Here is a 24,824-nt window from a genome sequence, read left to right on the forward strand (position 1 = left end):
AATCACAAAATCCAATTCCAGTCTTCTTTCATGTCCATTACACTGTCATCTGGAGATTGCTTCCTTTTCTTTTTCTCCATCAACCGTGTTTGTCACACTCAACAACACAATGTCCGGAATTGGGCATCAAGCAGCAATCGCCTTCCTGATGTCCCCAACTTGGCGAGTAGAGAAAAACAAGCCCCAGAGAATGAACATACTACATAGTGGTCATGATGGGTGATGCGCACCGCTGCCAGCTGAATTCCTACAAGTCGTCGCGGATGTTGAGGTCGTATTCCACGTCCCAAGGTCGGTCCAAGATTGACCAGAGTCTGATTGTCCCGGAAAAGCCAGAAGCCAATTTCAATCTTGATCACCCAAATTAAACTCGGTGCTCCAGTGACTCGGGATTGCGCTGGGCGTGAATGAAATGAGGGGGGTTCATCCGCTCATTGGGCCCTTCTCCCTGCCTGACCTCCCACGTCCTCCTCCACTTTGGACGCTGCCCACACACTCGCTAACGAGGGCTCCACGCCGTTCGAGGTTGCAGAGCCAAGAATAAATGTCTGCAAATTAGCTTCTCGGCCACGAGGCTTTCCGCCTCGACCTAAACCCATTTGATACCGAGTGTGCTCCAGATTGTGCGTGGTCGTGAGGATGAGTGTGTGCTTACTACTTATTGAGCCTCCCAAATAACGCCTCATCGGCCTTTCAGCTAGCTAGCTTTGAACCAGACAACTGTCTTCCTTGTTCGCTGAACACAATGACAATGTTCACTTTAGGGACTGAGTGGTGCATAGGTACGTGCAAGGATAACTGTGTTGATTTGAAAACCATCTGTAGCCAAGGTATAGAACGCCTGATTATGCCCCCATTCTGAGTGTGTAACACACTACCTTATCATCCGACACACTCACTTAAGGTCTACCCTGTCCTTATCATGCGAGGTGCGCTCCCTCGCCTTCGAGATACTCTCAATCCCATTGTTTCCCAGCAAAAAGTCACCAAAGTATTTCAGAGCATTCAACATCTCCTCTCCAGTGGGTATGATCTGCGATCTTGGAAGCAAAAACCCATAGATGCCGGTATCACGGAGTTTGACCTGGTAGCTATACCGAGAGTACAGTTCATCTGCGTTGCATGTCAGCATATGCTGTTCCGAACATCCCGCCACGTCATGGCTAGAAGTGATGGATAGAAAACTTACGATAGAACCAGTCAATGGCTGAGCCACCAGTGGCCTCATTCGCGGCATCTTGACGGGTAGTAGTACCCTCACATGCTGAGCTCACCGTATAGAAGTTCCCGCTGGAGAGCCGGATGGCCTTAGCCAAACCAACGCCAAGTTCCTCGAGATTTTCGCGGTTCGGTGGGTCCTCATCGCATGTGGAGGTGTAAGGGAAAAGAATCTGCTGCGAGTACGAGTGCAAGTCCAAGAACCCGACAAACTTAACACCGTTCTCAGTCTGGTTTCTTCCCCAGTCGGCCAGGCGGGTAGCCTCGACTGCTTGGAACGGCTTGTCACCGCCATAACTTTCTGAACACGGGTCGACTTGAAAGTTGGTTTGGCCCGACACAGAGCCAAAAGCCTGATCGAGATCAAAGCCGTGGCACCAAGACACCTTGGTTTGCTGTCTTGTTTTGCGCCACAGCCGATCAGTCTTCCACGTGTAATCGTAACCATCTGGATTGACCACGGGAATGAAGATGATATCAAAGTGCTTGAGGAGCTTCGTGACCATCGACTCCTTTCCATAGGCCGTGATTATTGACCACAAGAGGTACGTCACCGTGCTTGTCGATATCCATTCACGGCCGTGGAGCCCGCCGGTGACGAGAATCGTTTTCCTGGTGCCATTGTTTGCGTTGTCGCCGCTGTGATCTCCAATGCGGAAAGAGTGAATGGGTCTTCCCTCGTACGAGTTTCCAATGCTCTCCATCTTGGCTATAGATGGAAACATGGTCTCCATGAGAGCCATCCAGCTTGTGATAACCTATTGCACGTTAGCTCATGTGGTGTCACTCAGATTCTCTCGTCGCAGCTGCTGAAAGTCTCGATGTCCACATATGACATTGAACCACATGCTAGAGGACTAACCGATAAGGGCTGGTAGTCGTGAAAGAAGATGTTTCCTTTCGTGTATACAGCATCCAGGCTTTCAGCTGCATCTCCGTATTCTGTTGTCTCGCCTTTGGTGGGAAATGTCGCCCGAACGGCTTCCTCAAGGTCAGCAATCAGAACGCTCCATTGTTTTTGCATTGAAGACGGAATAAGTCTGAGCAATGGGCGTAGCTGACTCTCCTCTAGTCGAATATCCACGAACTGTGGTGTGGAGGCCCAGACGTCCAAATGCTTTGCTTTGATGGCCTGGGCCAGAACCACCTGATCTGTTGGCTTTGTAACATTGAAGCGTACCACAACGTCATCTCGATATTGGGACAGCGGTAAGCTGGGTGAGGTGGAGTCGCTGTGTTTAGTTGATGGGCGCCCGAATATGATCTCAGAAATGCTTTCGCGTAGCCATGGCAACCCTGGCAAAGCACTCCCGCGCGCGCCTCGATAAAGGTCGTCGCTGTTCGCAGTGTCGATGAGTCCAGCGGGTTGTCCAGCGTGCCGAAAAGCGGCCGCATCAACGGCTGATGGGGAAAGCACAACACCGATTACCAAAGGTAGAACGGATAGACTCTCCGGAGATGGTCGCATTTTGCCGTTAGGTGGAAAAGAAAAAAAGCCAACATGCGAGGTTGGACAAGAGAACTGAAGTTGAGAGTGCTTTCTGTTTTGTAAGAAGTGAGTCCCCACGCCACAGCCGGTTTCGCTCGACGGCACTGTTTGGCGTTTGTTTTATGTACAGGGAGGGCATTGACGCCTCTGGGGCAAATGCTTGGATGTTGTTGGAGCGTTCCGTCCTAGCGAACTGAGCCCAGGCATTCCAAGGCAGGTGTCCACAGCCTGCCGGGCGGGCGGGTTTGCAGATGGCCGCCTATCTTCACACCTGGCAGGGCTGACTTGCCAGCTGTCCTCAGGGGATCCATGAGTCGTCCCGAACGAGGTCAAAGAACCAAACGTCGGAATTGACTTCAGCTTGAATCAATCTATCTATTGACATGCCTCGCGATACGGTAGTGAACTACTAGGGTACTTCAGGATAGATAATTGGGCCATCTACATAACGACACCCATGTGTGACTCCAGCCGTGTGCCATTCCCGCTGGCTTCCAATCGCATATTCAACATGTCTACTCTACTACGCAGTAGTCTAGGCGCCTAGAGGTAACCAGCGGTGACACTGTGCTGGCTTACAGAATTCGATTGGCTGTTCACCTTTACGATATTCTGTTTCTAAGCGCGGCTGCGAACGGGAGCTCAAGGAAAGCCATACCTAAACAGCACTTAGTGCTCCCCGCAGCCTGGGGTCTTAAGCGTGCCTCAAAGCCAAGAGTCTCTATTCACGGTTCCGCTTGGGTTGACTTCTGAATGCCCGACGTCGAAACCTTTGATGTTGAATACTTAACCTTAGGATTGAGTCATTCAACAGTTGTCGATAACTTGTTTTAAACCCAAGTTTCATTGTTACCGTTCAACTGAGAAAATGGTATTCGACGATAGCATCACGGCCTTACTAGAGACGTACTCCAACTGCGCAACCCTCCTCAAAGCCTACAAGCACGATGCCAACGGAGAAGATGGGAACGTCAAGGTGGACGCGCAGAACAAGCATCTGCGCAAATCCTTGAAAGCCGATCGTGCAATGGTGGAGCGTGCCTATTCTATCAGGTTAGCCGAGTTGGGCAGCCGCTTGAAGAGGGGTGATGGTAGGATATAAGATTCCAATATGGTGGAAGGAGCACGGTTGCATTCAAAGTTCATGTGCTGACAGCTGCCTCAAGCCCGTTCTGTATCTGCGGTAGATGGGATACTGAAGAGACTCAAAGCAGCAATTTCCAGTTTGCTCCGTGCCTCAAGCAACAAGCAAACCCCGGCTCTAAATTACGACGCACTCAGGTCCCTTTCGAACTCGTCAAAAAACGAGGCCATCAAGACCATTGACAACCTAGCCCGTCGCTTAGGAGGTTCTCGCACAAGCAGGTCGGTGGTGTCCATGTCATCGAAACCCACACGCGCCTCTTCGCCTTCATCGCGAGCTCGACGGCAACATCCTCCTCTGTCCAAGTTGGCTTCCTCTCTACCGAAAAAGAGTCACTCCGACAACCCGACTGCAAGCTCAATCTCTGACTCTACCTCTAGTCGACAGAGGAGGAAACCATCGCAAGCTGAGGAGGAAGCGCGAGTGAGCAAACAGAAGTCAAGTCCCAAGGACAGTATACCAGCAGAAGTCAGCAACCCAGCCGCAAGCGCGATTTCTTCCTCCGGTCGGCATAAGAAGAAACCACCACAGAATAATGATCAGGCACGAGCGAGCAAAGAAAGACTTAATTCTAAGATCAAGGAAAGCACTATGACGTCCGAAATGGGCGATCCCACTGCGAGCTCAGTGTCTGCCGCTCATCAACACAAGAGAAAGTCCCCACGAGCTGAGGAGGTAATCAAAGTGAGGAAAGAAAAGACGATTCCGAAACAGCAGTCTCAAAGCACCGTAGCCGTACCACCACCACCTCCTCCTCCTCCTCCACCAGCAGCGGGAGAACACGTAGTGCAAATTCGATCGCATCCACGACACAGCCAGTTTGGGGCGGCGATGCGCAATCGGATGTCCTTCATGTCATTTGCTTCTGGGAGCACAAGGCTTGGAGAGATGTCCGACCGGAAATGGCTGGCTCAACATACCATACCCGAGGCCAACTCGGATGAATACGACGTTCCTGTCCTCTACCCGTTGAGACCGTACAAGGCTGAAATCAAAGAAAAGAAGTTCTTGGGCCTTTTTGGCCGAAGAAGGCAACGACACCACGATGATGATTGAAAGGGCATGGCTGGCTAGCGCTTGCTTTTCTGGGTACTTGGGCCGTGACTCCCTGCCACTGAACCTGGACTTGCTTGCGTGTCGAGGCGGGACCACAGTAGAGGTAGGTGGATGTGACCAGATAGGAGGTTGGGGCAAGGACATGTCCAAAGATGAAGTTTCCGCTTCCTATGGAAATGGAAATTTGGACAAGAGTAGTGACATTGGATCTTGTGGGTATGAAGAAGGTACATGGTGGTGATCGTTGTGATTGAGGCGCGAGCCATTCCGAAGTTACCCTTCCATTAGTGTACAATGACCGCCGAGGAAAGAAACGTCGACTGCACCCCACTAGAGCATTCCGCTTGCTCGGGATGTGCTCTGACATAACATCTTCGTCGCAAACTCGACAGAAGTCTTGTTGATATCCTCCATGTTTGGCCCTTACTGCCTGCCTGCCTAGGTACATAGGTACCTACACATCAACCGATATTACCATCTTCTATTTCTTTGTTTAGGTGTCGCTGCTGTGAATGAGGGCTTGCCCGTGCTTTCCAGCTGAAAGTTCGCGTCGGGACCGAACAGACCGCAGCTTTGACGGAAAAGAGCGCCCACCAGAGGCACCGACCTAACTACCTACCTACCTTACCTACCCAAGTCAGAGATCGCCACCAGCGTGCAGTTTGGCAGTAACTTCCTCTCATACTTCCCCACATGCGAGGAAGTCACGGTCTTCTGGTAGAAAGTCCCCGAGGCAGGCAGGGACCAGACGTACATGCTTTCCACTCAGTTGTTTTCCCACACTAAGGGAATCATGGAAAGGCAGTGCGTGTCGGCATCATGAGACGTGTATCACACTGCACACATATTGAAGCTCTGTGGATAGAATCACGAAAATGCGGCCAGTTCGCTCCACAGGTCTGATTCATATCTTCAGCAACCTTCAGCTACATGAGGAGAGCACAACTTAGATGAATGACGACCGGCCATTGTTCCCGATGACTTGATCGTTGTCATGGTTCTGGAACGATCTCATCAAGTCGCTTTCTCATGGCAGCATTCAACGCTCCTTCAACATGCTTTGGATCACGAGGCGGTAGATGCGGAAGTCAGCAAGCACACTTCTTGTAAGGCACGTTTATCCCACGGAGTGTCTTTCCCTACAAGTATCCACTCATTGGTGTCTCCTGCTCACAATTGCCATCTCCAAGGGCACCTCTTCAATGCAACGAGGGAAAGTGGTTATTTACTATTTTGCTGAGTCGTCAGGCCATTGGGTAGGATACCGAGGGGGTACATAAACTGGGCCTGTCCTCCTTTTTCTCACGCTCTACTTTTCCTCTTCCGTCTTCTCTCCAAACCAGAACACCATTCTACTTTGGTTCGTCGTTGACATCTGTATTACTCTCACCATTCTCTATACTGTTATCATACATATTCTTGTTCAGTCTTCATCATGGTTCTTCTACGCACCCTGACTGCTCTTGTGGCAACTGCTGCGATCTTGATGGCCAGCCCACTTCACAAGTCCTCGTGGTTTTCGATTCCAGACCCTTTCGGCCCTCTCGTCATGCACTTTGGGGACAAGGTAGTTCCTCATGACATCAATGTGACCCGTAAGTCATGTCGAAAGCAACATGTTCTCTTGCTGCTGAGTATATGATAACTGACTTCCCGTCTCCCAACAGTCACCAGTCAACCCCCAAGACTGGGCACATTTCAGCCTCTGTCCGGATCCTCCTACACTGTGGTCACCATCCAGCCCTACGACACCATTGTCGACGGCGTGGACTCCAACCTCCTGTGGCTTCAAACCGGCCTGAAGCCATCTGCTGTTCCGACAAAATTTGAGACATCCCACGGGTTTTATCGGGTCTATGAGCTGCACAATGAAGACAACAAGCCAGTCTTTGCGTGGAGTCCGTCAAATCTGCAAAGTTTAGAGTACGGCGACGTTTTCACATTCCTCCTCGATAGCAGCAACATCAGCACGCAGGATGAGCTCGATCTGCAGATAGCAGCACTGAACCCCGAAAGATTCAGTCTCGGCGACACGATGGAGAACACTCAGCTTGACGCGGTTGCGTGGACCACCTTCCTTACACCTCTGGATTCCGCCAAGAAGCCTTCATCTGCCGAGAAGACTACCTATGCGACACTACCTGCCGCTTTGAACCTGTCTGAAGGCGCGCAGGCACCCTTGTTCGATGACAGAAGCTCTGAGGCTTCTGCAAGCTTAGAAGAGCCCGAGACCATCGAGGTACCAGTTATTCATGAAGCTCAAGACAGAGCTGCGACTGCAACTTCGACTGAAATCCCGCCGACTCCCACTTTCTATCCCATGATCATGGAGACTGGTTGCCCGGATGCGCATTCCTCAGCTTCCCACAATAGGATGCATGCGTTTGGTCTTGTCTTGGTGGCTGCCATGTTGTTTGCACTTTGATTTGACTCATGCTTTGGGAGAGGCTCTGGCTGGACGCGGGGGAGTGAATAAAACGACTGAAGTTGGCTGTAACTTACCTAATAACCTATAATCGTAATCGAGATGTCCCATCCCCTCGACTGTAGGTCGTCCCAGCTATCTGATAGTGACGCCTGAGACGCTGTTGTCTGCTTTCAATGACGCCATCCCAAATATCGGATGACATGCTCAAGAATGTGCCATATAAGACCCCTTACCGGCATCAATACCACAGCGGGGGCCCAGTGGTCAAGTGGTCGAGTGGTTCCCTTAGGTGAGCACATTGCCGGGTGCGCGATACTCGAGGTACAGTCTTAGGTCGTAGGTTGACATTGGCAACGTGGTCAATCGTCGCACCAAGACTCACTCCTAGGCAACTGAACCTTTTGCTTTTTTGTCTCCAAGTTCCAGAATTGTTTGAGATTATTCAAATGTCCATAGTCTCTCTCTTTCTTGATTTTTTGAGCTTTATGAAGGGGGTGCTTGTTGCAGAAGGGAAGTGGAGGGAGCCGCAGGTATGGTGTTCGTCTCGCGGCCGTGGGGTGTCACTTCGCTACTTAACCAGGCCATGTTCTGCAAAAGAAAACGAGTAACCACAGGAAGCAATTGGGAAACTCAACGTGGTACATATTCTTAGCCACGGAATGCCTCCTTATTACAGCACCTCCTGCTGAGTGTGCATTCTGTGATAGACCGCCTCTCTTTTTGCGCTTTGAAGGTATCCCAGAGATGTGTGAAGAAGACGAGATTCTGTCAAGGGATTGCAAGTTTGTTCTGCACTACTAGCAGCCATTTCTGTGAAAATGCATGGCATGAAGACGACAAAGTTGAATTGATGAATGTGACAACACACTCAATATGAGCATATCGTACTGAACTCATTTGTCTTGTTTCTATCCACTCCCCAGGGTGGTAAAACACAACTGAAGCGCAACACGGATTTCTGTTCAACTACGACCGTCGACGAAGACGAAGTCGGTGATGGTGACTAGCAGTGCACACAAGTTAAGATTGTCAAGCCGGACACAAGCAAGCCAAAACCTGCCTAGTCAATTGAAGCTCAAAATCAGACTTGTCATTGCCAACTTCCTCTGTTGGTTGATGAGGATCCTTGCCTGCCGCAACACAGGGAGCATCATAATTGGGAAACCATTCTGCTGTGATGGTGGTTGTTTAGATCAGATCATTCTGCGTTTCGAACAGGTCAATTGTAGGTCATGACGAGTAAAATGGGAACGCGGATATTACTAGTAAGCCAAGTATTATTTGTACTTGACTTGACTCGGCTTGTGTGAAGCAATATTCGTAACGACGACGATGACGACGACGACGGCAATGCGGGCGGCGTGCAGGTGCCTCCGGCAGTTGTACGAATTGCCGGTTTGGGATAAATTGTTTGTTTATACGTCATCTCATTGGATGTTCGGCTCGTGTTAGTGAAGTGGGTCTGTCTGGATTCTTCAAAGCATGTACCTTATCCTCCCGAGTTGCCTCGACTACTTTTCTCTGAAGGCATGATCTACCATAGTCTATAGTCCAGGTGAAGTGAGGTGAGTCCATCTGTATGCCATTTCATTTCGGGTTGAGCCGTCAAATACTCCATTAGTAGCAGGCGAACCACAGTTGGTGTTTCTCATGGTGGGGGAGTTGCTCAAGTTCACTCCCTTACTCATCAGGTGGCTGAGACCGTCCAGTCGTTTATCCCCACCGCCCGTTCCCCGGCCGACGAAGGGACCTCTGGCGGAGTTGCAGTGGGTGCATTCCACTTTTGGATTGACGGACCCCTCCCCCCCCCCCCCCCCCCCCTTTTTTTTTTTTTTTTTTTTTTTGCCAATTGCGGAAACAATCTTTCGCATCAATGACAATCAATGTAAGGCTTGTAGGTCAGGAGTATTTGTTTGTGTAAGATGATGCATCATGGGCGGAGGAGTGATGAAAGTGGTTGTGGTGCGAACGAGAAATTGAGCTCGGTGTGGTCTTGTTTTGTTCAGTTGTGTGGACGGGGTGTGGTGCTGAAAAGGAACACGGAAAACACCAAAAGTTGGAGGACATTTGGACAAGAACGTACTTACGGGTTTGCAAAAGAGCGTCGGGAACTCAAATGCGAAGACGAGGAAGTGGGCGGGCGGGTGAAAACGGCGTGAGTGTTGCGCAATTGGAGGTACTGTACAATGGTCAAGCCGGGGGGAGAGGAGCACCTCACTTTTGGGCGCAAGTATAAAGAGGAGCTAGGTATCCCGCGAGTCCCCCCCAGATTCGCACTTTCAAGTTCCTTTTTTTTCCTGCTTTTTGCTTCGCAACCGAGACACAAACCGGGGGCTTTTCCAGACTTCGCCTGGTTGCAGTTGAAAAAGCTGACCGATTTCTGGCTGTTCGTTGGCCGCGTGGTTTCGTTGTCTTTCGTCAGTGCAGTGGGGGGGAGAGACTGCACTGGACGGGATCCTCCGCCAAAACAGCTTCCTGCTTCCGTCAGGCACGGCACTGCACAGAAAGGTACGTGCCACTTTAACAGTTACACACGCCAGTGCACGTGCCCCAGCGCGTTAAGCTGGTCTGGTCGTTAAGAAGGGAACGAGCGAACCGCCAAGGCGCCAGCGCACCCCACATCGCGTCAGTTCCACCAGCCCATTAACCTCGAGCTTCCCACTCTGCCACTTGGAACAGTCTGAACCCTCCATTACCTGCACTTTACGACGTCCGACGGGATCTCGAACTTGCGGGCAAGCGTTGTAGAGAGTCGAAAGCAACGAAGCATACAATCATCTTCCGCCCAGGTGTTGGTCTGGCTGCATGCTGACACTCTACGCAGCGCACCCTGCATGAACGGTGAAGTTGGGTGCCCTTGACGCCAGACGCCAGAACACGCACGCCAACGCCAAACTCGCATTCGTCCCGGCAGGAACCTATGTACATACTGTACCTCTAGATTTCATCGTGTCGCGGCTCCACCCATTTACGCGACAGGACCGAGCGGAACGCGCTCCCATCTGCCATTCCCCTCTTGGTTCACTTCCACTCTACACACATCCATCTACCAACCCGACACTCTGTCAGCCTCGATTTGGGCATTAGGTCCACTCGACGTCAGGCTAGGTGGTGACGGGACCCTTTGACCCTCCCTCTCCCCGTTCACGAATTACGACAAGGTCCACCTTTCTCTCAACCACCACCACCACCACCACCTCCTCCTCCTCCTCCACAACAACAACAACCGACAAACGCAACACAACCACGACAAAACCCTGCCTCGACCTCTATACCCATTGTCGTCGCTTCCCCCGGTTGCGTGCAGGGGCACCGCGGCGTGAAGGACGTCACAATGGCTACCCCAAACAACATGTGGTCTGCGCCCTCACCACACCCTCACCATCACCAGGCTGCCCAGCCAATGGAGGGAGATGAATTGGCCATGCAGGTCAGGCCCATGGGCTGTGAGTGCACCCTGAGAACCTGTCCGCCGATCTGTGCGCTCTAACCCAGCCTGATGTATAGTAAAGGTGCTGTACACCTTCGATCGAGACAGCCAGGTGTCGTGCTTGGCCCGGTGGGCTCACATTCTCCAAATTCAAATATTACCAGTCGACGAGAGGACTACAATCGGCGTGGTGGACCTCCGAACATGTCTTCAGGCTATTGCGCAATGCAGCCCCGAGATTGTAAACCAACAAGAGAACGATTACACTGTTTATGCTGTCGACTATTCAGAGCCGGATACGCCCCTGGTCGGGCAAGGCATGTTGTCGTGGGGCCTGGAGTTAGCAACCGATCACAACAGCCAACGGCACCACCAACCGCAACTGGTGACGGGACGGGTAACTCGGACTTTGTTGCCCGTGTTTAGCAATGGAAGCCGCGAGACCCTGGAGGTCAAGATGAAGCTCACAGCCGTTGCCAAGATGCAGCGACTCGAGTTTCCTGACATGGATAACAACCTTAATAATATGCTCAGGTCGGACCCCATACAGCCTACAGACATCACCACATCTGAGTGGGCCTCATTCATACAGTCCAACCCGGGCCTAGGGAGCTCGGCCAATATGGCTTCTATGCACTCGCCCGCCATGTCTACCGCTCCGCTGAACGTCAATCTCAACGGTGATGGTCGCTATATGAGTGATCCGTCTCCACAACCCCCTCGGCCAGCCAGCATACCACCAAACGGTTCTCAGCCACAACATACCGGTCCCGTGGTCAACAGCATGCCGCCCGTCCAGCCTGTTCCTCCACGGCCAGCCCCTACTGGCGAAAGCGCCTCATCCCCGGCTCCCAGCCAGTCTGTCGAGATCCCCATCACCCAGTCGGCGCGTTCCACCTCGAGACCTTCTAGTAGAGCGTCCCGTACCAGAGCTCCCACTGGCAGACCACGAGGCCGACCGCGCAAAAAGCCTCTCGAAGCAGGCAATACGTCAGCCGCCGAGGAAGCGACTGATGGTGATGATGGCCCGCAAAAGAAGAGAGCCAAGGTTACCAGTGCCGAATTCACTAGTAGTGCGCCATTTGGTTCAGCCCCAGAGTCATTGAGAGTTGCGGCCAGTACATCCGGTTCTCTGCGTAACATGAGGCCTGTTGGAGCTGGTGGTAATCCCTCTTCAGGGAGTCATGTTCAGGACGTGCCTCGGGCTCCTACTCCTGTTCCAGACGGGTCAATGTTACAGCGACAACAGAGAAGGCTCATCTTCGAGAATAAAATGAAGTCTGACTTTGCGGGTGATGCAGAGAGCAGCATGTACCAGTCGCGCTTCGGTCAACAAACCATGCAGAGGAGTATAAGCCACGATGCCCGGTCACCCACCGACTCCATCGGCCAGTCACCAGATCAAGGCTACGTGCCTGAAGATAGTCCCGCCGATATTGCATCATCCCCTCCGGTTCCCAGGACTAGTGCCTACATGCACTCAAGTCCTTATGTTTCAAGCCCAGTTCTCCCGCCTATGCCCGTTCCTATGCCACAAGTCGACTCCGGCTTCATGAGCGGCGGGTTTGACGACATCTTCGACGAGGATGAGCTATTACAAGATGCTCCTCAAGACCACGGCCAAGAGCTACCCGGTCAGCCTCAAGATCGAACGGTGATGAGCCCTCCGGTACCTCAAGTCAGCAAACCAAATGCACGAAAGGGGAGCCAGGCCCATCGACAGGGTATCAACTTCCCCTTCCAAGAAGTCAATCCCGGACCAAAGGAGCTTTTGCCCACGAAGAGCATCTTCAACCCTGCTGGAAAGACGAAGGCGCTGAACAGAGTCGCACACGCCACATCAGTCCCACCCATACCGAAAAAGAACGCGGATCGCCCATTCAAGAGGTCGAATACAGCCCCAAACCCTTCACTGTCCGATCGTGATCCCCTATCGCGACAACCTAATGATCAGCAAGATGGCGAAGCTCCTCAGGAAGGGACTGCTTCCCAACCCTCACAGGCAGATATGCAAAGCTCTCAAACTCAACATCGGCCGCCGTTCAACCCTCAGCAAGAACTCGAGACCCAGAACACGGGAAACACATCAGCTCAGCCACAAGCTCCTGTCCCTGCTACCACTGTGATGCCCATTCCTGAACGACCCGAACCTGTTCAGAGCAAAGCAGCCCAACCAGCGTCAAAGCCCGTCTCGAACAGCTCTGTCCCGGCCAGCGACCCCGTTGTGGGATCTACTGGAACGTCATCCCGAGCAGTACAGTCTGAAGCCTCTGCTCGGGCTCGTGCACCTGCCCTACAGGAACCTAGCGAGCCCGAAGAACCGCCTCGCTATAACAAAAATATGGTGAAGAAGCAGTCAATTAAGGAGAAACTGGAGGAGGCTATTCAAAGAGGAGAGTCGCCGCCATTTTGCAACAATTGTGGCGCCATAGAAACTCCTACCTGGCGGAAGATTTGGACGCAAGATCATCGAGGAGTTCCTGGTCTTTACGAGTTTTCCGATAAACCTGGATTTGTGACGACGATCGATATCCTCGAGAAGGATGCCGATGGACAAACTATCATGTACCAATTGGTGAAGAAAAATCTCGGGCCCACGGACGACAAGAAAATATGGAAGGAAACTCTCCTCTGTAACCCATGCGGTATCTGGCTCGCCAAATTCAAAGTTCATAGGCCACAGGACAGGTGGGACAAGGATGCCGCCCGACTTAATCAGCCCCGAAAGAAGAAAAACTCGCGCAACAAAAAGCGAAAGAATGACACCCAGACAAACCCAACATCGGAGGCATATTTCACGACTGATCCGATCGGACCGGCCGATCAGGAATCACCGGAAGAGGCGCAACATCAAAATATGACTCAACCGACGCACCAGAACGTGGCCGCAATGGAGGACAGCAACAACAACAACAACAACAACAACAATCAATCATTGCATCAGATGATTTTAAACTCGCGTAGCTCCCCAAAGCGACGTGGGCTCGGGTCAACTCACTCTAGGGGCAGTGGAACGGCGGACAGCCCCATCGCAGTAGAGGATGATCTTGGCACTACTAGAAGGCTTCTCTTCCCCTCACCTAGGAAGGAGGGAGCGCCAAAAGTCCTTGGGGAGCTCATAGGTAACGCCGTCAATGCTACCACTGCGTCGCAAGACCCGAAGTCTGCTGCCATGGGCAAGGAAAACATCGGTCACCAGCCGGCAAGGCGCCCCAATACCCCTGTCCTTGCGGACCAGGACGAGCTTGACCAAGAACTTTTCGGCAGTCCAGTCGTCAGGCCGTCAACACCACCCCCGAAGAACCCCTCTTCGGGTATCTTCAAGACGCCTACCCGGCCGACTCCGAATCACCGGCCCATTACTAGGAGTATATCTCGGTCCATCCGTACCGTCCGGTCGGCGCAGAAGTCGCCCAGTCAGCTCTTTACGCAAACCCAACGAACCCCCACCAAGACTCCGCGCGGTACGCGTACTGTCTCCGGTAGCAACGGAGGCATTCTCGTTAGCGCGTCCAAGCGGCGAAGCCCCCGCCACGCACGCTTTGCGCTTGACGACAGCCTGCACGTGCCTACCTCGTCTCCAACCCACGACTTTGAGGCTTGGGGCTCGCTGAACCAGCTGTTGAGTGAAGCTGACCAGTTCACCGCCAACTCGTCATCGCACGGGCTTCTGGACGTTAATATGCAGCACTATGACAGCGACAGCGTGCAGCAACTCGTGGAGGGCGCGGGTGCCTTGGACTTTGGCAGTTTCATGGGTACCGATATGGTCATGGCTAGCTCCCCGCCTATGATGAGGGGTCATCACCATGGAGATGGTGGCAATGGCAATTTGAGCTTCGAGGCGTCGTTGAGCATCGAAAGCTTGTGGGTGGAGACTACGGCTACGAGCGGAGGAGGAGGGTGTGAGGCGGAGAGGAATGCCGCTGCTGATGTGGATGAGTTGAGTTAGGGCCTCAATGATCAGTCGCAGTCGGGGCAGGGGCCGGAGCCCCCCTGGGAGAACAGTTGAGCTTGGATCTCGATAATCTGCGAGATCCATCCGCAGATCTCGCAACTCGTGTGATTGAGATACGAATGATGTTGCATTGATTGGGCACGGTTATGGTCTGATTCCAGATTGGGAGAGAAGGAAATCCATGTTTCGCAGCGTGGGCGCAAAAAAACACAAAACAAAAGGTCACTACGATTTACCCTCAACGAAAAGTGGGATGATTATTCTTGTACGCTACGCGCGACTCGCCGCATTTGTGAAGAGGGGAAAGTGAAATGGGTGTTTCGGGCGCAATACTGATTGGGATGGGCTGGGATATGGGATACCAAAGCGTTTTTCTCACTTTTATTTTCACCTTTTTGTTTTGCCTCGTCTTGCTTTTTGCTGTCTGCCATCTGTTCCTATGCAGTCTGCAGTCCGAGTCTCGTACCCAGAGCACAACTGAATTACATCACAATTATATAGCAGTTGGGACTGTCGCATATCGAATTCCTTCTCCACATTTGCTCTCTATTTCCGCTGAGCTGCTCCTGCAAGAAAATAGATATTGCTGCCGCCATGTCGAAGCAGGCATGATAATAGTAAGTTGGTTGGCAATGTTCGTTTCCCCGCAGTGCCGCCGCGTCTTGCGTGTGCGTGGCGCCTGCGGTCGCAACGCTTGGACTATTTCGACATTTGGTGACGAATATCGAAGTATAACTCGGATGAAGGTTTTGAGGAATTTGGTTCAATTTGTTATAGTTGGGTAATTTTTTTTTTCTTTTTTGCCTCTTCTTTTTCCTCCTTTTCTGGGTGTAGTGGTTTCCTCGCGCCCTCTCACCTTAATTCTCGTACACAAAGAGGGGCTTGTAACGATGAGTGACTTCCACGACAGCGTTTGCTAGGTTGTAGTCTGTTCCATGCGTAAGCACACGTAATATCTACAGTGGTGTAGATAGAGGTATAGCGATCAAGGGAGGAGGATGGATGATGAGGGATGGACACAAGAGAAGGGGGGGGGGATGGGGAAGAAACTCACCAACACCCTGCCCCAAATCAACGGAGCTAAGCACTTTGATGGAAAGATCCGGGTTGACCTTGCCGATGAGTTGGACGCCGTTGTTTGCTGAGAGGTGTGCTTCCTGTAATTTTCGACATGTTTTGGTTAGCCACCACGGGACACTATCCAATCCATCATGACTCTTAACAGCCTTCGTTTCGTCTCTTATTCTTAAAGTTTGGTGGCACCAATGGAAAAAAGGCGAGAATCCGGACGTACGCGGTTCAAGAATGCATGAATGGTCCCATCAGCGTCAATAGTCGCCTCCTCGCCGCGTAGCTGGACAACTTTGCCTACGACCGTCACGAGCTTGCCGACATACTGGCTGAGATAGGCGCAGGTGATGCGGGGGGTGGAAGATTTGTTGTCCATTTTTCCCCCTCTTTTCGGTGTGTCCGTGAGCTGAAGAGTCCGCGTAGATTTGGAGAGTGTGGTGGTGATTGAGTGGTGGGGTTGTGTTATTGGTGTTGTTGGAGAGTTGGGGTTTGCGGAGCAAAAAGGTCAATGTCGTGAGTGAGGTTGTGAGGTTCTGATACACTTTTTGTTGTTTATTTGGGTTGGTTGATGATGGTCTTGGTTTTGTTGCTGTGAATGTACTAACAGCTCAGTGCGGTTGCTTGGTGTGATGTTGGTAGGAGAAGGAGTCTCATTACGTGCGGGGCACTGGGCCATGTACTGCGTACAGTGAAATGCCCTGAAACTGCATGTTATTCAGACAATGGGGAACAGCCGCGAGTAATGCACTAACTGGAATGTATGCAGATCAGTGACCTGGCTTTTGGTGGGAGACGGGGTTTCGTGACTAAACCTTGGTATGCGGTAAGAGGGAATGCTTTGGTGCTTATGCAGTACTTGGATAATGCAGCTATGGGGGCTTCTACGGTAGAGGGTTTCAAGTTGAAGTAACGAACGTCGTTGCTTCCGGGGTATGAATGCCGTGCCGGTTATCGTTTGATGCGCGGTCCTTCTTCAACACCCAGGAGGACATCCTTTCTGTGGACTAGAATTTCAACGTCACAGTCGAAAGCGCGTCCGATACCGAAGCGACAACAGCAATTTAAGTGAGGCACGATATTTGTTTAATTCGCATGTATTTACTTGCTGCCTGCACTGTGGCTGCTTCCTTGGAATTCAGACCATGTGCGGTACAGTCGGCACCTGTGAGCGACAGGGGGTCGAGAGCCCCACGGCATTCCAATTTGTGGGGATGGCGGGGAGAAGAGAGCCTAAGAGCCCCACCATTTAGCGTCCTATCAGCGGGGTGGAGATGCGGGTCCCGATCCGCGCGAGCAACTCAACTTCAACTTCTCCAGAACAACGTCCTGTTGTGCAGCATTCAGTGACATCCCTTGGTTTCGTCTAGGCGGTTCCATCTTGGGATGAAAACTTGCCGTCTGTCTTGGCACCATCGGGCTATTTTTTCTCCCTTTCTTTTTTTGGGGGGTTTCTTTTTTTTTTTTTTCTTCTTCTCTTCAGGAAATCTAGAGCTGGGGGCATGGAAAGATATGACTGGCGAATTGGACTGGAGGGAACTCGCTCACTCGGAATCCGGCTCCGCCACGGTTTAAATCACCGGTGATGCTGTGGCTGCAAGTCAAAGTCAAATCCCCTTGTCAGGTACCGAGCACGAACCACCATAGGCAAAGCTAAGTTATGACTTTTGTCCAGGACACTGTGTGATCAGCGATCGTCAGCGACCCGGCCCTCGGGTTTTTACAGTACCTACTTACCCATCTCACCATAGTGTGTGACAGCATCATCCAGGGGACTGGCCAGGTCTTCTTGAGAACTCCCATGAAAGCGACAGGAATCCAGTCGAGTCCAGATTTTCGACACCGCTTATCTTCCAGCTCTCTCACGGGGAAAGTTTGAGCTTTAGATGGCATGCATTCAATTTGATGCTGGAGCTTGAGCACAAATCATTTACCAAGTCTTCAATCAAGCATCTATTCAAGTCCTCAATTAAACATCTATCAATGCCCGGTCACTATGCTGGTACGAAGTTGCCTCGGGAAAAGGATGCCCAGATTATACGTTCGTCCCCACATGCTGGTGAATAAAGTGCTAGAGGTGGCAAAAGAGATGGAAGCTGCACAAAGAGCTGTATGGCAGCGGTATCATTCCACTTTGTAGCATGATCTCCATTCAAGCTGCTCGGTACTAGTACGTCCTGACAGATATGCACGCTCGGCCAGGGACAGGGTTTCGTGGATGGCTTTTGGTGTCGCGAAAATGGTGGCTCGAGATTGCGCCATACCAGAATCGACTCAATTCACACCTTCGTCAGAAAGCCCCCAACTGGTCGCGGGAAGTTACTAGGAACCCCCAAATCAATCTTCTCACTTCGTACCTTGATGAATCATGTCAAGTAAGTTGCCCTGCCTATATGCAGCAACGCTAATGCACGTAAGCCACTTAGGGTATGTACTAAATATTGTTTTCGCGGCGTTTCCGATGCTTCCGAAGTCGCAGTAGGGTATGTCGGAAGCCCGCCGGGAGGAGATGCTTGTATTCAATGCCGCAGGTAGATCAGATCTACAGCAAGCCTTTCGGCATGGTGGGAAAGGAAGGGAAAGGGAAGGGAAGGGAAGGGAAGGTAACACAGAGCAAACTTACACAGTGGAGGTGTACGTTATGCTCTCGTCCACTCAGCTTCCCCATGTCCTCTCCTCCATGATCACTTACAACCCCGCCTTGTACGACCAGGGCAAAGCACTTTTGGAAACCAACATTTCGGTTTGCTGAGGCTTAAGCCACCAGAATACCCAAGTCTGCCCACTACATTGATCAGATGGAGATTCTTGATTTCCCATGGCTGACCGGTTCTCTGTGCCATTTATCGTGGTAACGTCTCACCCATTGTCTTCCCATGGCGGGAACTTTGAACCTGACCTCGGCCTGGCAGACTGGACTGGACTCGCCTTGGACAGTACCGCAAGCCAATTAGAAGCCTACCGCACCTTAGAATGTGTGGGTGTCTGGAGCTAACGCGTTCTTGTGCAGCGTAAACAGCTTAGACGCTTCCAAGTCACAAGCTGCCCGGATCATGGAAGGCAATGTTACATTGATCAGGGCCGGGATGCTACCCTCCTAAACTGAGACATCTGGCGGCTCCTCTTCTCCGCTCTCGTCTTCCAAGAGGCATTCCAAAAGGCGATGGGTCTCATTGCCGGCCTACCAGTCCAACGAGTCACCTCCTCATCCAGGCCAAAGCGCATCGCCCCTCATACACGACCACTATCTAGCTGAGGGGTTGGAGATCGGATGAAGCGAGTGAAGCTCTGGCCGAGCTCCCTCGTACGTTTGCGACCAACGCACCTCCAGGCACGGTATCTTCCGAGCAGGGAGCTATCCTGCATATCGAGCTCTCTCCTCACCTCGGCTAGGATCGTTTGACTGTTGTGGTTGGGAGGCCAACAAAGCAGAGAGGGTCGAGGAGAGCTCAGAGCTTGGGCTTTGCCCGCCCCAAAGCTTCACAAGTCACAGGTAGCATCCGTCTGTCGTTCCAGTCCATCCACCAGCACAACCTCCTCGGTCTACCATCCTTGAAATCCTAGAGGCGAGCTCTTTTTTGTGTCTTTCCTTTCCTGCTTGCCCGGCCTGCTCAGTCCGCCACGCTAAAATGGGGGTAGCACGGAAAAGCATTAGGTACGGCCATTGTTGCTTGATGTTGTGCCAGAACAGAGGTACCCTCCCTCCGCCTGCTTGCCTCCACCAACGTAGCTTGGCATCCGAGCTTTCGTCCTTCATCATACTCGCCTGTTCACCAGCAAGATTCAATTTCAATTTCAAATCCATTTTTCTTTTCCGGGCTGTGGTTTGACTGTTAGTCATTGCTTCCAACCAACTTGGAAAGATAACCATGTCTTTTGGCTTCACTTGACCTTCGAGCGCCCCGAACTTCTGCCAGACAGCACACCCTTTGTCTCGATAACTGGCATTCCATTTTTTTTCGAACCCTCCTTCCAAGCTTTTGATATATTTCGGGTGCCCAGACAACCGGGCTCCCAGAAATGTACGATACAGAAAGGCGTATTGTCTTCTTCTACTTGCGAGAGTGAACCAGCCCGGTCACACAACGCTCCGGTTTCGTCCCCAACCAACAAGACGACTTTATTTCAGTTCCCATATCAAAGTAACAACCTCGGCAGGTGTTGGTCACGGGCCGTGTTTGAAGACCGAAAACTGCCTTCAGGTAAGGCAGTCACGCCCCATACCCAGATCATTTCTGTCTGCAACCGATTGGATTGTACATCCATCAACAGACATCCGGGCTGCCAAGCCACACATAGCGGCGGTAGCAGCCATCAAGGTACACAGGGCTATTGGCATCGACTTGAGGTGCCCGCCCTTTGTGCAACAAGTGGAAGCTCTTCCACCAAGACGCATAGATTTACCTTCCATTCCTGGTATGTCGTCAACCTGGGCACCACTTTCCCTTTGCAAAAACGATCAAGATCATGTCCCTTTTGAGCCTCAGTCGCATCGCACACTCTTGATTCCTCTGCGTGCCTGCTTCAACATGTTTTCCTCTTCGTCCAGTTTTGCCATTCTCCCTTGACTTGTTGCTGAATCTGTGTTCAAGCGGAAGTGGTTCGGCTGGATTGCAGATGCATGCTCAAGGCTTGGGCAATCGCCCGGCCGCCCGGTCTTTCCATCTCCAGGAGGGCCGGAGCTCAGGCCCGGAGTAAAACATCCGTTGTCTCCCGGCCTTGACGCCGCCCAGCTAGTGCTTCCGAGTTCCTTCTCCTGTACCTGCATCCCCTCCTCATCATCCTGCTGAGTTTCTCCCGATACGCTCGTTGCTGTTCTTGATAGTTAACTCGTTTACCAGCGCTAGTCCCCCACCAGAATCACCAGAACGCCATGGACACTCCGTCACACTTCTTTAGCGATTCCTTGGCATACGAGGATTCCAACCCATTTCAAGAGGATGACCATGATGTCCCATATGAAGTTCCCCACGAGATCCCCCACGACATCTCTCACGATATTTCCCAAGATGTTCCTCCTGATGTAGGCATGAGCGAAGCCGGGCTTCAGTCGTACCATGTTTTCGATCACAGGCTATCCATCGACCAATCTCCAATATCGGGCGATGGTCCAACGTTAGGGGAGCGGCCGGGGTTATGGGATGGCTTCGCAGAACCCAGCGCCATGGAAACGAATAATAGCCTCTTTGTTGACCCGGGCCTATACGGAGGAAGAGATCAACATGTCAACGGGTTAGAGGGGGTCCGTGACAGTATCGACGCAAATACAAGCTGTCTTTCAGATGTCATGTCACAGGGTTCCACCCGACGGTCCTCGAGCAACAAAACACACTCTCATCGATCGTCCAAGTCAGGTAGCACGTCCACGGATATAACGCCGCCAGATCAAGACCCGCCGAAAAAGAGGAAACAGAGGAGCAAAAAGGACCCTAATATGGAAGAGGATGACCACAAGAGGAACAAGTTCCTCGAACGGAATCGACTAGCTGCGAGCAAATGCCGAGAGAAGAAAAAGCTGTACACCCAGGAGTTAGAGGGAACCAAAATCAACCTCGAAGCAAGAAACGTAAGCTTGCAAAGGGAATACGGCATCCTTCTCAGCGAGGTCAGCGATCTGAAGCATCAGTTGATGGTACATGCCAAGTGCAATGATCGCAATATCGACCTGTGGCTTGAAAACGAAGCTCGACGTTTTGTGCAGACCAGCGACGCCTTCGGTCAAACATTTGCCAATTTGGGACAATCTGGACAGGCTGCGGGCGTCCCTGGGGTACCAGGATCACCCAAAAGCCGACACGCAAGCATCGCTCCAAATTACCCAGCAATGCCGGGGGTCCAGCTCGGTGTTCTTCGACCAGGCGCAGAAGGGCAAGGCGGCGGCGGCGGCGGCGGCGGCGGCGGATTGACATACGGTCAGTCACCGGGCATACTTGCTCCTCCTACAAACACCACTCCTCCAACTCATCAGCAACCAGGTTCAGGTTCGGGGCTATACACACCTCCCTGTGGCGCCAACGGTGGCTACTCGAACATCAACCCTCCAGGTATGAAAAAGGAGCCGGACATTAACTATGACCACATGCCCGATGACATGTTCAGCGACCAGTCGACTTTCGGCAGCGGATGACGCATGGCACGGCTGACAAGAAGCAAGAGAAAGAAGCGAAAATCTGGAGAAGGGGTCAGCCGTGCTGCTATGACGTGGCTACATCATAATCTTCATACACTCTCGCCGCTTATACTGCAGCATTCCAACAACAATTATAACACTGTTATACCAATGGTTCATTTGTCGGACTCGTTTTTGAAGGCCAAATCCCCGTTCGCGTGAGGTGGTAGTCGGGGTGATTGCGGAGTTTGGTGTTGATGTTTTGGCAGCATACTGCCGCTGCAGCTTTGAAATGGCCAAGAATGGGGGTATTGAGTGGAAGCCGGAGGATAGGGAGGGTACCGCTTCGACGGTATGGAAATTATTCTTGCTTTGGTCTCTAGCATTCGCTTGCTTGGTCGGTCGGTTTCAAGAGCTCAGGAAGTCATGGAAAAGCCGTTGGTGAGGCAGGTGCATAGGGTGACAAGCTGGATGTGAGTTTGCGATAGAACAAGGTCAAGGTAAAGACGGGAAAAGCCATTATGCCCAAAGTTGGGGAACATGTCCATAAGTACCTAATATAAGCTGATGTACAACAGGCAAAAGGCATGCACATATGTATGATATAATACTCACGATTAGCATGGATTTTTCTGTGTATGCGCAATTACACATCTGAAGGTTGATTTTGAAGATGAAGGAGAAACTGGCACATGTAATAGAAAGTTGTTCCATGATCTCTGCCCGAATTAGAAGAAATATTTTGTTCCTCTAGTTCAAGGGTCTATCTGACGGAAAATCACCTCAGCTAAACCGGTGGCGTCACAAGGCCAGGATATTGACGTCTTTCTTTTCTTGGGTTTTCCTGGCTCCCCCTTCCCGCGATCTCTTCAAACAGACGAACCGTAACTCGAGTCGGGTGACCGAGCCAACTGGTTGGTAAAATGGGAGGGGGTAGCTTGATCGGCATTATTGTATCATTGCCCAAGTGCCTGATGCCAAGACGTGAAGATGTTGTCATCGCCCAGCCGGACAAGCAGGCTCACCTAGATGGACCAAACGGTGTTTGGGTTACACGTTGCTACTCAACTAGATGCTTGGGGCTTGTGCTAATGCTGTTATGTGAGCGATGGCGGGATGTTGGTGAGACGATGGACTCGTCTGGGCATCAACGTGGGTGATTGAGCGTGGCGATCCGATATATCAGCAGGTGTGCGCTTTTGGACATTGACCAATATATTTCGTGGCCTATCAGGTAGTTCTTCCTGTAATCCGAGTGTTACTCCCGCATCATTACCATATAACATGTTTGCTCTTCTCATAATATCGTGATACTGTGAAGACATATTAGGGATGACTCGAAGAGTTATCAGAAACACAGCATCCGTCTTTTCACACACTTGCACTTCACCACCAACTAGGTAGCAGGACCGATCGGGCATAATCTCCAGTTAAATCCCGAAATGTTGCCATTCTCGTCAAAGATACTGACACTGAGCACTCAACCCAGGGGCATCATCCTCACCTGTTCTCAATATTTCTCCTTTTCAGAGTATAGTCACTTTGAGGCCGATATGACCCCATGAACCCCTAGATCCTGATATGACATTCATGGACCAAATCCGAAAATTCTCCAATTCGTATCGTGACATGACCCCGACCCAACCCAATATTCGTCGGCGAACCCGGCCGCCGTGGTATATAGGCAAAACAACAGAATATCCCTGAACGCCAGTAACCCATCCGCAACTGTTGATGCCCCTTTTACATTACAAAGAAAAGCCCATCACCCATATCCGTCTGTCCCCGTTGCAGTGCACATTCATAGAATCTCTTCGTCATCATCCTGCATCACCGGAGCGACAGCCGGTATCGTCGCCGCAGCCATGAGACTCTCGACCGCCGCATTCTGATCCATACCCTCGACATCATCCTCCCACTCGCCGCCATCCTTATCCATATCCTCATCATCATCAGCATAGAACGCGCGAACAACTTCGTCCTCAGCCCGCTTCTCTTTATCCGCCTTCTTCTCCTTCTTTGTAGGCAACTCCTTGCCGATCTCAGCAAGTGCGACCACGTTGACCTCGTCCCACGTCCGCTTGCGCGACTCAATCACTCTGGCCTTGCCGTGGCTCTTGGCCACTTTTGTGGAGGTGCGGTCCATGATGGCCTCGGCACGATCCATGCTCTTTTCTTGCCTCTTGCGCGCCTTGGACGACAGCTGCTTTTTCTTATTCTTCTTGGTGACGCCGCTGTTGTGGTGGGCAGCCAGGACGGTCGGGCGCAGGTTGACGGATTCCTGGGGAGGGCGGACGGCCTTGAGAGACTTGTCGAGGTCGATGCCGGGAGAGGTTTGGCGGCGGGCGGCACGAGAATGTTTACGGACAGCTGGAAGAAGGCAACGTGGTGTTAGATCAAGTAGTTACTGCACGGTGGAATGGTAATTGATAGGTTTTGTTAGTTTGAGAATGGGGGAGGGGGGGCGCATTACCTGCCGCCTTGTTGGCCTTTCCGATAGTTCCCTTGGCCATTTTCTTTTTCTATGACTGATGATTCTGGTTGGAAGTTGAAGAATCTGTCAGTTCAAGGTGCATACCCGGTGATGTATCGCGAAAGGTGGTCACGGTGAGACCCTTCAGCCCTTCGACCCTTCCAATGCAGTGGGGGCTTCGTTTTCTGTGGAGGGGCGTGAAGTTTGGATGTCACTTGGGAACTTTTTTTTCGACCTGCAGCTTCCACTGCCCCACGCGTTGCGCCAAGAGTTCTCTGGTTGGACCGGCGAGGACAGGAGTGCCTGACCTTTGTTTCCGTGTATGGCCCACTAAAAGGGACCAAGGAGCCGGGGCAGGCTCGAAAGAGGATAGCGTCACCTCACCTGGGCTAGCGGTACCTCTTAGCGAAAGTCACAAGCAAAAGGTGTCCGTCAATTCTTTCCCGTCCAC

General features: G+C 51.8%; 9 protein-coding genes across 9 annotated transcripts; 5 read left to right on the forward strand and 4 right to left on the reverse strand.

Annotated features, from left to right (window-relative positions):
* Positions 1-665: 665 nt before the first annotated feature.
* On the reverse strand, positions 666-3,019 carry B0T23DRAFT_350688 (uncharacterized protein). Its single transcript, XM_062836059.1, has 3 exons — positions 2,081-3,019; positions 1,190-1,976; positions 666-1,113 (listed from the first exon to the last, which is right to left on the reverse strand). The coding sequence occupies exons 1-3, from the start codon at positions 2,684-2,686 to the stop codon at positions 896-898; spliced, it is 1,611 nt and encodes a 536-aa protein (XP_062697595.1). The 5' UTR covers positions 2,687-3,019; the 3' UTR covers positions 666-895.
* Positions 3,020-3,364: 345 nt separating this feature from the next.
* B0T23DRAFT_30658 (uncharacterized protein) lies at positions 3,365-5,404 on the forward strand. Its single transcript, XM_062834387.1, has 2 exons — positions 3,365-3,798; positions 3,874-5,404. The coding sequence occupies exons 1-2, from the start codon at positions 3,576-3,578 to the stop codon at positions 4,905-4,907; spliced, it is 1,257 nt and encodes a 418-aa protein (XP_062697596.1). The 5' UTR covers positions 3,365-3,575; the 3' UTR covers positions 4,908-5,404.
* An 841-nt stretch (positions 5,405-6,245) lies between these two features.
* On the forward strand, positions 6,246-7,332 carry B0T23DRAFT_435329 (uncharacterized protein; the record flags this gene model as incomplete). Its single annotated transcript, XM_062840528.1, has 2 exons — positions 6,246-6,502; positions 6,575-7,332. Exons 1-2 carry the CDS (start codon positions 6,343-6,345, stop codon positions 7,330-7,332), a joined length of 918 nt encoding a protein of 305 aa, XP_062697597.1. The 5' UTR covers positions 6,246-6,342.
* A 7,544-nt stretch (positions 7,333-14,876) lies between these two features.
* Positions 14,877-15,661, forward strand: B0T23DRAFT_30685 (uncharacterized protein). Its single transcript, XM_062834400.1, has one exon. The coding sequence runs from the start codon at positions 15,035-15,037 to the stop codon at positions 15,506-15,508; it is 474 nt and encodes a 157-aa protein (XP_062697598.1). The 5' UTR covers positions 14,877-15,034; the 3' UTR covers positions 15,509-15,661.
* B0T23DRAFT_30674 (replication factor A protein 3) lies at positions 15,545-16,456 on the reverse strand. Its single transcript, XM_062834394.1, has 3 exons — positions 16,018-16,456; positions 15,778-15,880; positions 15,545-15,651 (listed from the first exon to the last, which is right to left on the reverse strand). Exons 1-3 carry the CDS (start codon positions 16,168-16,170, stop codon positions 15,581-15,583), a joined length of 327 nt encoding a protein of 108 aa, XP_062697599.1. The 5' UTR covers positions 16,171-16,456; the 3' UTR covers positions 15,545-15,580.
* Positions 16,457-17,880: 1,424 nt separating this feature from the next.
* B0T23DRAFT_307605 (uncharacterized protein) lies at positions 17,881-18,543 on the forward strand (the record flags this gene model as incomplete). The annotated part of the gene is made up of 4 exons (XM_062834429.1): positions 17,881-17,901; positions 17,976-18,161; positions 18,210-18,306; positions 18,380-18,543. The coding sequence occupies 4 exons, from the start codon at positions 17,881-17,883 to the stop codon at positions 18,541-18,543; spliced, it is 468 nt and encodes a 155-aa protein (XP_062697600.1).
* A 735-nt stretch (positions 18,544-19,278) lies between these two features.
* Positions 19,279-20,106, reverse strand: B0T23DRAFT_306108 (uncharacterized protein; the record flags this gene model as incomplete). The annotated part of the gene is made up of 3 exons (XM_062834352.1): positions 19,279-19,846; positions 19,876-19,879; positions 20,016-20,106. 3 exons carry the CDS (start codon positions 20,104-20,106, stop codon positions 19,279-19,281), a joined length of 663 nt encoding a protein of 220 aa, XP_062697601.1.
* Positions 20,107-20,664: 558 nt separating this feature from the next.
* On the forward strand, positions 20,665-21,918 carry B0T23DRAFT_425369 (uncharacterized protein; the record flags this gene model as incomplete). The annotated part of the gene is made up of 1 exon (XM_062839910.1): positions 20,665-21,918. One exon carries the CDS (start codon positions 20,665-20,667, stop codon positions 21,916-21,918), a length of 1,254 nt encoding a protein of 417 aa, XP_062697602.1.
* Positions 21,919-23,265: 1,347 nt separating this feature from the next.
* B0T23DRAFT_371152 (Alb1-domain-containing protein) lies at positions 23,266-24,608 on the reverse strand. Its single transcript, XM_062836635.1, has 2 exons — positions 24,374-24,608; positions 23,266-24,270 (listed from the first exon to the last, which is right to left on the reverse strand). Exons 1-2 carry the CDS (start codon positions 24,411-24,413, stop codon positions 23,702-23,704), a joined length of 609 nt encoding a protein of 202 aa, XP_062697603.1. The 5' UTR covers positions 24,414-24,608; the 3' UTR covers positions 23,266-23,701.
* Between the last annotated feature and the right edge of the window lie 216 nt (positions 24,609-24,824).

The sequence above is a fragment of the Neurospora hispaniola genome (assembly GCF_033458365.1).
Source record: "Neurospora hispaniola strain FGSC 10403 chromosome Unknown B0T23scaffold_1, whole genome shotgun sequence".
NCBI classification, from domain to species: domain Eukaryota; kingdom Fungi; phylum Ascomycota; class Sordariomycetes; order Sordariales; family Sordariaceae; genus Neurospora; species Neurospora hispaniola.